Genomic DNA, 14,810 nt, shown 5'->3' on the forward strand with positions numbered 1-14,810 from the left:
CACACTGATGTGCTTTACAGGCGCTATAGCGCTAAAAATAGCACCTGTAAAGTGCCTCTCCTGTCAATCCAGTGTGAAAGCCTGAGTGCTTTCACACTGGAGCGGTGCACTGGCAGGACACTAAAAAAAAATCCTGCAAGCAGCATCTTTGAGGTGCCCCTGTCCAAAAATCTATTTAAGCTTTTTTTGGCTATTAGTTGGGGTTAAAATCGGCTCGCTAGCGCCCGAAAAGTGCCGCAAAAACAACGGTAAAGCATCGATAAAAATAGCGGCACTTTACCGCAGGCGCTCGTCCCAGTGTGAAAGTGCCCTTACTGTACATTGTGCTGTAGATCTGTCAGTCTCTTACTACTGCATTATTATGTAGATCTGTTAGGGCTGTATTTCTGCATGCATTGTGATGTGAATGTCAGAAACTGTGTTCTTGCACTATGGCATGGATCTGTACATTGCATTGTGGTATGTATTAGTTTGAGGGGGTCTGTGTTGACAAGCTGTGATCTTTTGTGGAGCTTCTCATAGTATTCAGAATTTAGTGACAGGTGCATTTGACCTGCTATTGACCTTTCTGAACTGCAAATGTGTTTTGCACTTGAGTAGACTTTTGTATGGAAATGCAAAACCTCCATGAAGCAAACATAAGCCTGTGGACGCGGGCCCTTAAATTGTCTGAAGGTTTACATGACAATCCCCCAAACTTTCCTGTTTTTCAATAGGATCTCAAGAAGGTCTGCTGCATGTGGTGCACCAGGAAACACAGCCAGTTAAGGTTTATTTGGGGGCAATATGACAAGCTGGGAAATCTTTGTATGATTTCATATTGTTTTCTGGGACCTTTAGGGCCGGTTCACACTGGGGGCGATGCGAGGCGACACGACTTGCCTCGCCGCGACCTGACAAGTCGCCCCCGTTCTGTACAATGGAACCGTTCTGAGAGGAGCGACTCGAGTCGCTCCGACTCAGAAAAAAGGTTCCTGTACTACTTTTGGGCGACCTCGGGGCGACTTGCATTGACTTCTATACAGAAGTCATTTGCAAGTCGCTGCTGAGGTCGCGGCAGGTCGCGGCGAGGCAAGTCGGTGTCGCCTTGCATCGCCCCCTGTGTGAACCGGCCCTAAGTGGCAAAAGCATTGTGGTATGAAACGTTGTTTTATTACTAAATGCTGTCAATGTGAAGATAATATGCCTTCTAGCACATTCATATTGAAATATCAATTCCTTGAATTATGCAGTTGTGTTCCTGGGATACTACTTATAGTAAGTTTACCAGATGGCTTGTTCATTTGTGCAGCAGTACACCCCCCCCCCCCTTTGAAAAGTGTTCCATAGTGGATCACTCTTCAGAGGCATTTGACAGGTGGTGAGAAAGCGAGATATTGTCTCCTCACCACCTATTTTAACCCTGAAAATGCTGACCCACAGCGCCGCAATTGTATGCATTGCAGCATGGCCCTTCTCACTTGAATAGGTTGCTTTTGGTGGCAGTACCAACCAATGAACTTTACATGTTTAATTTTTTCAAGAATTAAAGTATTGTGGTCTTGGCATCTGTATAGCCCTAAGTGGTTGCATGCTCTTTTTTTTTTTTTTTGTTAGATGGGCAGTTAAAGGTAGTAAAATCACTTGATTTTATAGCCCCCTGGCAACCCATTTGAATGAGTCCTAAGTGAGTGGAACATTTTTAAGTTTTAGGAAAGTCATTGAAATGATTCAGTAATTTTAATACAATGTCTTATGTTTAGACTGTTTAGTGCTGGGAAACTACATATATTTAAACAGGGAAAACAGATATAATGTGCTACTTTTATGATATCCTATTAAAAAGCATGTTAGTGCTTGCTTAAACGTTTTAACAAACCCATCGTCCTGCAGGTAGATGCTGTAAATGAATGACTGTTTACCATCTAATCTGTGTTGGGCCTGGATATGGCATTCAGTGACTCTCGAGGTAAGAGTTTTGATTGTGTTATTGTACAATGTTTCATAGCAAATACAATGTACAGTACAGTGGTATGGAAAACCATAGTAACACATGCACACACTCTCAGGTTGAACTGGATGGGTCTTTATTCAACCTTACCAACTATGTAACTATTTGCTCTCAAAGGAATAAATTAAAACACACAAAAACAGAAGTATTCTTGTTTATATATTTATTTTTTTCTGCTTATTCTTATAATTTGTTCTGCTAAGTCATGGAACTTACACAACATTTTGTAAGCTGGTACTGAAGGCTGTTCTTAGAGCACTGAGTGCAGAGTAAATTCATGCTTTCAGAAATGGGTTGAACAGGGCAATCACATTCTGAATGGCATATCTAAAGTTATTCATATGACACGAGCAGTGCTCACTTATGTCCCTTTCACTTTGGGGATATCAACGAAAATGGTCAACTAATAGAGGCCAAATTTTTATTATTGTACACTTTACAGTAAAAAAAAAAAATATTGGATATGGTATAGATCCTACAAGAGCACAGAACTGGAAATGGACAGCTAAACGAGTTCCATTGGTCATTTTAAGCCTGGTATTTGCTATAATTGGAATAATGCTCAGTTTTTCAGCATTTAATGCATGGGACTGTGGGAGTTCCAAGTGCTTAAGTACTTGACATGCTGTTTTTGTTTATGATCAGAAATTCTGGACACAGATCGTGGAATGGAGGATGTGAGTTTGGCAGCTGGCAGGAGCCAGCGGGAGAAAAAGAGATCATACAAGGATCTTTTACGTGAGGAAGAAGAGATTGCTGAACAAGTCCGTAAATCTTCTAAAAAGAGATCCAAGGTAAGATTTGTTTTTCCATGTACTGTATCTTGTTAGAAACATCTGAAATAAACGTATTTAAAAAAAAAAAGTTAGCAGTCAAAAGAGACGATGATTTTTCTCACTGTTGTGGATGCAGGCAGAGTTGGCATTGGGGGTGGATTAATGCTTTAAGGGGACAGTGTGAGATTGCGCCTGCAGGGCAAGATGAAGCTGCACATTTTTGAAGAATGATTGTTTAGGTAACTGAAATTGTTCTAATAGAGAGTGAAAAGGAAGGAAGTGGCAGTTCACACTTGTGCGATGCGGGAACCCTGGGAATCCACTGCGGTTTCCCGCATCACACCCGACAGTTCGGACAGGAATCGTACGGGTTTGAATACCCATGTGATCCGATTCTGGTGCGGACCAAAAAAAGGGTCCTGTGTGAGTTTGGTCCCTGAATGCGATGCGAATTCAGCCATACAGATAGTATGGCTGAAATTGCATCGCGCGGACATCGCATTTGATTTGCAGTGCGAATCAAAAGCGATCTCGCACCACGCACTGGTGTGAACCGACACTAAAATATCATTATTAATTAGCTGTTGAATGGAGAGAATTCCAGCCTATTTCTAGTTCCATACCTCTCCAAATTGAATAGTGCAGGAAAATAAAAATTGTTTAAAATTAGGGCATATTGGGCAGGGTGGATTTGATTTAAACCAATTTGATTTAAAGCGCAGTTCCACCCATTTAAAAGTCAGCAGCTACAAATAGTGTAGCTGCTGACTTTTAATAATCAGACACTCACTTGTCCCACATTCCAGCGATGCAGGCGCACGAAGCCTCGCTCCTCTCTGCGGCACCGGCATTCTAACTGTGGGTGCCCTGCTGTGGCTTCACAGCCGGGCATGTAGTGCGCTGTCCGCTGTGATTGGCCAGGCAATCTTCTGGGACCTGTGACTTATCCCAGAAGATTGCAAGGAAGAGGGAGAAGTGATCTTCCTTCCGGAAACAAGGAGGAAGTGGGAGCTGGATGCCTCTAAAAACAGGGTAAAGCTTCTACGCCAAATGTGGCATGTCGGGATCACCAACGCTTAAAGCAGAAGTTCCATTTTTGGGTGGAACTCCGCTTTAAATCAACTCAATTTAAATCATAATTTTTAAAGGGCAGCTGTCATATCCGTCCCTCAGCGGCTCCTCCTCTGACCCACCGACAGTCCCATTCACTTTGGGAAGGCTGGTGATGTGGCAGTGACAACACAAGGTGAGGGATGTGGCGGCAGCAGGTGAGTGGATGCCCGCTAACAGGCGCTGCCATGATGGATCTGAAATGACAGGTGCTCTTTAAATGTAAGCACTTATTCTTTCTTGTAGTTAGAATCTTTAATGTTTGCAAACAAAATGAAGGTTTCCTATTTAGAATAATAAGCTGTCAGGTTAATAAAACAGCGATATCAGAACCGATTCAATCATACAGTTTGTAGTGTACATAGATTTGCAAAAAACAATGGGATAAAGGAATATTCCTGAACTTTGGTTTCATGTTTACTGTGAAATTGTATGAATGCATTGAAACTTGTGAATAAGCAAAAGCGCAGGAAATTGCCGCCGGGTGTGATAATGCGCAGCTTCCAATAGCGATATAAAGCAGTAGTGTGGAAAATGGGCAATAAGCAGTCTGAATAGGATCCCCTGCATTTAAGATACCCCCCCCCCCCCCCCAGTGTTGAAGCTGGGCAACAATAAAATATTATTTGGCATTAGAGACTGCCATACCTCCTCTATTCTTCAGAAGTAGTATTGCCAATATAGTTTGGGGCCACTTTTGCTTCCAAATAGGATCCCTAAAAAAGGGAATCGTTTTTTTGAGAACCTGCTGTGTAATCCAAGCTGGAGAGTTAGGAAGAGCATAGTGTACACACTATATTAAAATCGAACGATCGAGTCCTGTACGGAATTTTTTTTTCCAGATTTTCTCATAGTGTGTACCCCACTTTAGTCTTGTGGAGGGCATCTCCAAAAAAGTATGTAGTAGTGTTGCTAATGCAGGCTGACATCTCCAGCAAATTTCTTGAAACCCATGGAATTATTTTGTGGAAAAGGAGTCCAGCACCACCTTGCTAACAATTTATACCCGGGAGCGTGGCTTGACTATGGCGCTGTGAGGATGTGCCAAGAAGGAGCTCCGTGTCGAGACCGGCCCGATCACCGCATTCAGTCGGCGGCTTAACAGGGCAGCTTATGTCAGCAGCAGCCCTCGCTCCCAGGACACCGACCGCCCGCAGATCTGCCGACATCGCGGCGTATTTCCTCCGCAATCCGGCCGCATTGCCTCAGGCGGCGGAAGCCAGCATGGCGCCGCCGCGCACCTCCACAGCCTCTGCTTCGCACAGCAGGAAGGCGGGTAAAGGCTCACAGCACACTCAGGCGGGACAGCGGACAGACATCCTGACTGAAGGGCCACATGCAGTGTCAGGGTTCGCCTCCCAGAGCCAGCCACCGCCGGAGGCCTGGAGAGAACTGATCTCGCTTCTCCCCACGAAGCAGGACATTGCAGAATCTACAGCTACAATCGTGAGTACCCTGTCCAGGGAGATTAATGAGCTTAAGCAACAAATAGACTCAGTAGACGCACGGGTGACCACTGTGGAGCAGGTTACAGGCACGCTGGAAGCCAGGGTACAGGCCCTGGAGAACACCCAAGGGTCTCATGCTCGCCGCCTGATCTCGCTGCAGTTGTCCGTGGACGATGGGGAAAACCGTAGCCGTCGGAATAATGTGCGGATCCGTGGTCTGCCCGAGGCTACTTCGGGCAGTGACCTGAAATCCACAGTGACGGCCATCTTGAATGCTTATCGTGACATGCCCCCGACGGAGGAATTGGAGTTGGACCGGGTCCATCGCGCACAAGGCCCCAGAGGTGGGGATCCTGCTGCCCCGAGGGATGTTCTAGCCAGGGTCCATTTTTATTCTGTCAAAGAGCAGATTATGCGTCAAGCCTGGGCTAAAGGCCAGATGGACTTCGATGGTGCCACTGTACAAGTGCTCCCAGACCTGTCTCGACTGACTTTGAAGATGCGGGGGGTGCTGCGCCCTTTGCTGGATTCCATTCGGGGGATAGGGGCTACCTACAGATGGGGGCACCCCTTTCACCTGATCGTCATTAAGGGGAGTGACTCTTTTGCTCTGAGATGGCCTGATCAACTCCCGGACCTGTTCTCGTTTCTGGGGGTGCCTGCATCCCCTGTCCCGAACTGGCTGGACTGCCTGCCCCTCTCGGACAGCCCCCTGACCCTTCCACCTAGGCCTCAGCGGAATGGCAGGAGACGTCGTCGCTCCAGATCTCAACAGGCTCCCAGGGCCGACTTTGCTTCTCCGGAACCTTGAAGTACCCAGCTGGTGGACTACTGTTGATAAGTGAACTTTCTTATTGTATTTGTTACACAGGTTTGGGGCTCATGAGGGGGAGTTTACCCGGGTGCACCTGGGGGGAGGTTGGGACCTCTTGCTCCCCGGGGGCTGCTTGCAGTGAAGTTACTTTTGGGGTTTTTGTTTCTTGTTTTTTCTGCTAGTCCTAACTTGGCTGTACTAGATTTGGGCCTAGTCCCATGGGGCGGGTGGAGGGGTGCGCCCCGGCATCCTCGCTGATGGTGATTGGTGGGGGCGGGCGCGGGTAGGAGGAGTGACGGGGGTCGGGTGGGCGGGGTTTATGGGTAGTTACGGAATGGGTATAGGCTTTTGGTTTGATATGTTCATTGTGCTCGTTAAAACCGGTGATTGGGTCTGGTCCACACGTCTCTCAACTTTTAGACCGTGCCAGTTTTCCACACTCCACCAATAGGTTGCGCTAGTGTGCGCAAGATTTTTTATTTTTGTGATTTAGTAGGGCGCCGGTGTGGTTGCCTAAGTCACCACACTTCTTTGGTGCCAGCTTTTCTTTATCTCTTACTTACCTTCTTCTTCTCCTCTTTCTTCCCCCCCCCCCCCTTTTTTTTTTTCTTTCCTCCCCCCCTATACCTTCTTTCCCTCGGGTCCGCCTGTGGCAATATGCCGCCCAGGCTACAATCCACAATGGGGGGTCTACCCCAGGGGGTCAAATTTACGTCTTTAAATGTACGGGGCTTATCTACTCCTGAAAAACGGTCCAGGCTTCTGTCAGATCTGAAAAAGTCCCACACCCAAATAGCGTTTTTACAGGAGACGCACTTCAGGCAACGGGCGGTCCCCAGGTTGGGTAACAGAGGCTTCCCCACGGTGTACCATGCGCCCTCTCCCATCTCGAAATCTAAAGGGGTTAGCATCCTGATTGCGAAGTCGGTGCCCTGGACCCTGTTGGCACAGCGGGTGGACCCGCAGGGCCGTTTCCTACTGGTGAAGGGTAAGATTAGAGATGATATCATTACCATGCTGAATGTCTACTTTCCGAACTCGAACCACTTAGGTTTTATGAGAGCCTTGGCCCCTATACTTCTGGAGGCTAGTGAGGGGGTGCTCTTGATGGGTGGGGATCTCAACTACGCTCAGGAACCACTGGTGGACGTGTCCAGGGGGGCGTCACACCTTACTTATTCCTGCCTCAAAAAACTGAGGGCGGAACTACATGGTCTGAACTTGATTGATCCTTGGAGGGTCCTGCACCCGGCGGAGAGGGATTATACTTACTTCTCCCCGGTGCATCATACTTACTCCAGGATTGATTGCTTTCAGATCCGACATAAAGACCTCCCCATGGTGACTTCTGCCCAGATTGACCATATTTCTTTCTCGGATCACGCCCCAATACATTTGACTCTGGCTTGGGACTTGGACGTCCGCTCGCCCCCCACTTGGCGGCTCAATGAATCCTTGCTGCAGGACCCTGACACTCGGACAGAGATAGGGGAGACACTTAAGTGTTATTTTCGGGAGAACGTAGACCCGGCCTTGAGCCCTTCGAGCGTGTGGGAGGCACATAAGTGTGTAGTGAGGGGGTGTTGATTCGGATTGGAGCGCAGAAAAAACGGGAGAGAAATAGGCAAATTGAAGCATTGATCAGGGAGGTGCGCTCTCTTGAACTTCTGCATAAGAGGTCTCTAGCGGCAACTCATTTGGAGGCCCTGGCCCGGGCCAGGGAGAACCTGCGGGGCCTTCTGTATCAGAAGACGGTTTCTCGGTTGGTTTGGGCGAAACGTTCATTTTTTGAATATTCCAATAAGCCTAGTGCGATGCTGGCGAGAGCCCTTCGGGGTCCGAGACAGCGCACCTTTATCCCCTATATTACTACTAGACAGGGCTCTAGGGTTAATACGTCTAAGGACATGGCGAGGGAATTTTTTGACTATTACCAGGACCTTTATAATCTCCACAGGGGGGAGAGCGCAGAAGCAATCGCGTCTAGACAGGTGGCGGCAGGTGAGTACGTCGGGGCCTCTGGGATGCCGACTCTTCCTGCGGAGGTCTGTGACTCCCTGGAGGTGGACATTTCCGCAGAGGAATTTCAGGTGGCACTGGCTCAAATGGAGCCCCGGAAGGCACCAGGACCTGACGGCCTCGCTTTGTCGTACTACCGCACTTACACGGACCTTCTAGCACAGCACTTCCTGCGGACGTTTAATGCTGCGAAGGGGGGCGATGGACTGCATATAGACTCGCTTAGGGCATACATATCCTTGCTTCCCAAGGAAGGCAAGGACCTGTCGCAGTGTGGGAGCTTCCGCCCAATTGCACTCCTGAACGTTGATTTGAAGCTTTTCGCGAAGATCCTTGCCAACCGATTAGCACCTCATATCCCGAATTTAATACACTTCGATCAAGTGGGGTTTGTCCCCATGCGAGAAGCCCGGGACAATACGACTCGGGTCCTCAACTTGATTCATGCAGCTCGGGTGGGGGGGAGGCCCTTTCTACTGCTTTCCACCGACGCGGAGAAGGCCTTTGACAGAGTGGCCTGGCATTTTTTGCGGGCCACTCTGTCCCATATCGGCCTGGGCCCATGTATGCAGGGCTGGATAGCGGCGTAATATTCCAAACCCTCGGCGGCTGTACGCGTGAACGATTGGCGCTCTGACTTTTTTCCAATTACGAATGGGACGAGGCAGGGTTGCCCCCTGTCCCCCCTTATTTTTATTTTGACACTAGAACCCTTCATGTGCCATATACGCAATGATCCAAACATAACCGGTTTTCGGAAGCCCTCGGCCCACCACAAGCTCGCGGCCTACGCGGATGATCTAATTTTGCTGATTCTATTAAATACTTGGGGATCAATGTTACTTCGGACCCGGCGCAATTGTACCTGAATAATTATACCCCCCTGTTGCACAGGCTGAAGTCCGACTTGGAGAGATGGCACTCCCTGGCGTTAACCTGGTTTGGGCGTTGCAGCGCCTTTTAAAATGACGGCGCTGCCTAGGATCCTATATATTTTCCAGACTGTGCCTATTCGCGTTCCTCCGAGATTCTTTGCGCAGTTGAAGATCCTCCTTAGGAATTTCATCTGGGCGCGGAGGCCTCCCAGGGCCAAACTCCAGACCCTTGCTAGACCCAAAGACCAAGGGGGGGTGGGTCTCCCCGATTTGTGTAGGTATTACAGGGCGACTCTGCTGACTAGGGTCGTGGATTGGCATTGCCACGGCCCACACAAACAGTGGGTGAAGATGGAGATGGAGGATGCGTCCATCCCTCTCTTGACCTCCCCGTGGCTCCTGGCATCCCCACCCAGGGATCTGCGGGACCACCCGCTCATCGGGGCAACACTGACAGTGACGAGGAGGTTATTCCGTACCACCGATATCTCGCCCCTCCCTTCCCCAATGACCCCGATAGTGGGGAATCCGGAATTTCCCCCGGGGTTCACTAACAAACGATTGCGGCAGCTGGTGGATTCGGGTAAGCACCGATTGCGAGGGGCGTGGCCTGCTGGGGATCTCCCGAGTCTACAGGCTGTGGCGGACTTACAGAGCCACCACTCGACGCGTACAGCGCATACCAACTCCGGCACTTCTTACTGGCGATCCAAAAGACCCCCTATGTGCCCAGAGGCCTTACCCCTTTCGAGACGTTGTGTCATGAAACGGAACCTGTGCGGCACTCACTCTCCTTGATATATACTCTATTGGCTTCTCTAGATGGGGGATCACCACCTGCGTACATTCACCAGTGGGAAAAGGACCTGGGTACCCGTTTCACCCCGCAGCAGATAGGGAAGATATTGCTTTTGACCCACAAAGCTTCCATCGCTAGTTATATTCAGGAGTCGGGATACAAAATAGTCTCCCGATGGTATAGGGTCCCATACCTCCTGAACAAGATGAATAACTCAATCCCCAACAACTGTTGGAGATGCCAATCTGCGGCGGGGACTATGGTCCATATCTTCTGGTCATGCCCTGCATTAGGCACATTCTGGAATGATGTGGCGGCGACAATTAAAAAACTGACGTCGGTAGACTTACAGGGTGACCCGGCGGCATGCCTACTCCATCTGACGAAAAGACCTGTGCAAAAATATAAACAGACTTTGACAATGCAACTCTTGAACGCAGCGCGGGTATGCATCCCTGCAATGTGGAGGCAATCCGGCCCCCGTCTAGGGCCCTGTGGTTTTCCAAAATCAATTTTATCCTCCGTATGGAGGAATTGACTGCCACCCTCCACAATACAGAAGAAAAATTCTGCGAGAAATGGAGACCTTGGAGGTACAACGGAATACCTGCGGGAGAGGGTATCTGCTGCCGACTCGGGGACCGATTAGAGGCTCCTGTCATTATTAGTGCATGCGGAGATGGGTGTGCTGCTCTAGCCCTGGAGGTAGAGGTGGGCTTTCGTGGGGCCCCCTTATACTTGCTCCCCCCCCCCCTTTTTTTTTTTTTTTTTCTCCCTCCTCTTTTCTTTCTCTTTCTTTCTCTTTCTTTCTCTGTCTATCTTTTCTGACCGACTCAATTTTGACCTGAACAGGTCTGTGGTATGTCTTGCGGACCCATAGTGTCCGTATAGCCGTTACAATGGTGAGGGTCTGTGGATGTTTGCATGAGGGGTGTCGCGTGGTTCACGTACACCCCCCTCGGCCTGTTACTCTAAATGTGTAGAAGGATATTGTTTTTTTTCATCATAGGTTCACGACTACAAATACCTCTTATATGTGAGACTGTTTATGAATATGCATACTTCTTTCTAGTGTATGTTTATGGTCATGATGTGCAGGACCAGGTTTATTTGTGATTGTTTTGCTTACTGTATCTGTCCTGCTTTGAAAACTGAATAAAGGAATTAAAAAAAAAAAAAAAAAAACAATTTATACCCTTGTTCCTAAAGTGGTAGTAAAGTCTTTCTTAAAGAAAAAAAACTGTCCCCCTGCAAGGTAATGACATAATGTGCTAGTATGCATAGCATACTAGCACATTGTAACAGATGTACCTGTAAAAAGGATCCATCCAGGGCTTTCATCTTCTCCTGATCTTCCTTATGGGTTTACAGGCCCTGGCCATTTGAATGGTATGCTCATGGGAGCCATAGCACAGTGCTCTGGATTGACGGCACATTCCGTGTGTTCTCGACTCAGAGTGCAATGCACATGCACCAGTGACATCACAGGCTGAAGAATTTGTGAATATCGCCTAAACCATGCATGTTTAGAAGATTATTATTATAGGTATACCTGTAGGTACCACTACTGCTTTAAAGTCTATTGGGAATGTAGAATATGTGCACTAACATGGTGGCCCACTGAATTTGGCTTTGTGTAAGTGAGATGTTGATTTCAGATTCCCACTTATGTATGTATGGGGCTGCAGTGGATATAAAAAGTCTTAAAATGTCAGGTTTCTGTGATGTAAAAAATGAAACGAAGATAAATAATTTCAGAATATTTTCCACCTTTAACCTGACCTAAAAACTGTGCAACCCAATTAAAAAAGGGGGAGAAGTGAAAATAAAGTGGCTGCATAAGTGTGCACACCCTACTTTATAACTGGGGATGTAGCTGTGTACAAAATTAAGCAATCGCATTCAAACTCAGAATAAATAGCAGTCGGTACACATCTGCCATCATTTAAAGTGCCTCTGATTAACCCCAACTAAACTTCAGCTGTTCTAGTAGGTCTTTCCTGTCATTTTTTTAGTCGCATGCTACAGCAAAAGCCATGATCGCAGAGAGCTTCCAAAGCATCAGAGGGATCATGCATCATGTATCATGGAGCATCATTGTTATAAGGTATCAGTCAGGAAAATAGTTACAAAACACTTTCCAAGGCATTAGATATACCATGGATCACAGTGAAGACCGTCATCATCAAGTATCAAGAAAATATGGCACAACAGTGACATTACCAAGAACTGGATGTCCCTCTGAAATTGATGAAAATACAAGAAGAAAACTGATCAGGGAGGCTGCCAAGAGGGCTACAGCAACATTAAAGGAGCTGCAGGAATATCTGGCAAGTACTGGCTGTGTGGTACATGTGACAACAATCTCCTGTGTTTTTCATATGTCTGGGCTATTGGGTAGAGTGGAAAGACGGAAGCCTTTTCTTCCAAAGAAAAACATCAAAGCCTGGCTAAATTTGGCAAAAACACATGTGAAGTTTCCCAAAAGTATGTGAGAAAATAAGTTATGGTCTGATGAAATGAAGGTTGAATTTTTTGGCCATAATTTCAAAAAGATATGTTTGATGCAAAAAGCAACAATGCACATCACCAAAAGAACACAGTGAAGCATGGAGGTGGCTGAAAGGGTTAATCCTGTGTCTAGGGTGGTCCCTTCAACCTCTCAGACCTTAGATCCAATGTATTGTATAAATTCAGAGTACTCTGGAATCAATTCTCAAAGGACAAATAAAACCACACACACACCATGGCGTCCTTCGAGAACTAATTGTATTGAGTTATTACAAAGTGATTGATATAGTAAATTTCACGTCACACAGAATAAGATATGCGCAGTAGACATCAAGACGATTACAGCTGGTCAAGACAAAACGCTATTGTTCTTTGTTCTTCTAAGCTAGCTGAATTAATATAAGAAAAAGATAAGAGACGGTACATAATTTCTTCTGTAGCTAAAGGAATGCTGAGAAAATGTGTGAAAGTTATAGATAAGTGTGTGAGAACAAATGAGTTAGAAGAATCTCATGTTGAGACAGTTATCTGAGAAGTTAAAGGGGTGTTCAAACTGTACATATTGTAAAATGGAAGTTTGTGAATATTAAGATGGCTGACAGAAACAAGGTGGATGCTTAACATAACCTTTCAACCCCCTCTTAAGTCATGGAATGACTTTCTACAGATCCGCAGCCTCCTGAAATCTACGGTTCTTGCTACGTTTGTTATATTTATTTACATAAAGCTGCAGATATTGTGTATATGCGTGAGAAGGTTGGTCTGGTGTAGTACATTTGCTAATACAAAGTAGAATAAGCTTGAAAATCAGGTAGCCTACCAATCCTAACAATAGTACTATGATAATCATAATCACTATGTCCTTTAACCATGAAAACATTCCACCTAAACCCAAACTAGAAAAGGGGTTCCATCCATAATTACCTATGTCCCTTGCTTGTTTCATTAATTCATTTACCTGTGTTCGGTGTTGATTAATAACATCATAGTAGTCTGGGATTTCCAGGCTGGTATTGTGAAACCATGTACAACATTCATAATCTTGGGTCATTTCGCATAAACCTGTCAGAGCTGCACTCATGCTTTCAATAGCCAATTCGTGTAACTCTAGTTGTCTTCTAATTGCTTTAAGCTCGACATTGAGTAGTCCTATATCTTGGGAGTTTTTTTCCATAACATCATTTATTAAACTAGTGTAGTTATTTAATTTGTCCATCATGGTTATGCCCCATCCTGTCCAGGATGGAAACCATGTCCATGACTTATCTGAAGTAGAAAACATAGGTGGGGTTTCTCTTTTATTTATAAGTTAACCTATGTACTGGACTTGAAGTAACTTGTATGTGATGTTCCTGATTCTGGCCTAGGGCTGACATGACTGGTACCAACTGTGCTAAATAACACCATCCTTTCACTCCTGCGGGGATCCATGGGTAACAAATTTTAGCACAGCATACGTATGTATTGTTTCCCAATGAAAAAATTCTTAGAGAACTACGTTGGGGCTCAGTTCCAGCCTCAAATGCAGCACCAACAAGTTTACTCACAAGTATCCCAGAGGTTGTGTTCCTGTATGTAGTAAGTTCACTAATGGTGTTGTTAAGGGATTGATTTTTGTAACCACACATATGACCTATGATAATGTTACTGGCGTGGAAGGGAATACCCTTTGAAATGTTAAATACAGACTTGGAACACATACCTATTCCGTTGGATGTATTGCCTAACTGAACACACCACTCAGGTTCATGTGTCTTTCCTAAAGTGTAAAACATAATACTCTGATTGCGGTACCCTTCCAAGACATTCTTAATACTTAAGACTAGAGTATTTTCCAATAATGACTTGAGGTTTAGAGGGACAGCTAAAAGTGGGATTTTAGCAGTTTCTGGGTGCAACTTACTACAAATCCAGCATTTTTCATATCCTGACTTTCTAGCATAAGCATATTTAAATTTTAACAGTAACATTTTTCCAGAAAAACTTGTTTCTTTGATCAATTCATTAGAGACATCTCTTTTACTGTGATTTCTGAGGTGAAAGTCAGTATGGTTGGTGTGTATTTCGCTTTTACCACATATGAGTTTCAAGGCACCTAAGTCTTCAGGATGAAAGATACAGTTAGTTATTATCCACACTGGGACAAAGATCAGAAGTAGAAACATCAACATAAGGCAAAAGGCTTTCCCAGAAGTCTGTGGTAAAATGAGTGACATCACTGTCCTTTATGTCTGTGCTTGTCTTTTGAGGACTTAAAACACCTGCTTCACCTCTTTTCAGCCTTTCTTGAATTCCTGGGCTTAGATCAACCTTCTTTACTCTGCTGGCATGGATCCAAGTAGGACTTTCCTCTGTAAGGATGGCGGTCCTGGTGACGGCTACCACTTTGGTCACTGGTCCGAATGGAACCTCTTGCGGCTTTCGACCTTTCTGAAGCCACTGAACCACAACTTGATCACTGACCTGGA

General features: G+C 46.1%; 1 protein-coding gene across 7 annotated transcripts in view; it reads left to right on the forward strand.

The window, feature by feature from the left end:
* Positions 1–14,810, forward strand: part of HMGXB4 (HMG-box containing 4) — a 200,563-nt gene that overhangs the window by 11,957 nt on the left and 173,796 nt on the right. For 6 of the 7 annotated variants that reach the window (XR_013262344.1, XR_013262345.1, XM_077452396.1 and 3 more), the window contains exons 2-3: positions 1,873–1,948; positions 2,636–2,784. Coding sequence is in view for 5 of the 7 variants with exons in the window: in XM_077452396.1 (XP_077308522.1) it covers positions 1,927–1,948; positions 2,636–2,784 (171 nt within the window). In the remaining 2 variants the exon portion in view is untranslated. The remainder of the gene's footprint in view (positions 1–1,872; positions 1,949–2,635; positions 2,785–14,810) is intronic. The other variant, XM_077452399.1, reaches the window with a different exon arrangement.

This window comes from Lithobates pipiens, unplaced genomic scaffold (genome assembly GCF_037356315.1).
Source record: "Lithobates pipiens isolate NorthernLeopardFrog02 unplaced genomic scaffold, aLitPip1_a1.2 Scaffold_23, whole genome shotgun sequence".
Classification (NCBI taxonomy): Eukaryota; Metazoa; Chordata; class Amphibia; order Anura; family Ranidae; genus Lithobates; species Lithobates pipiens.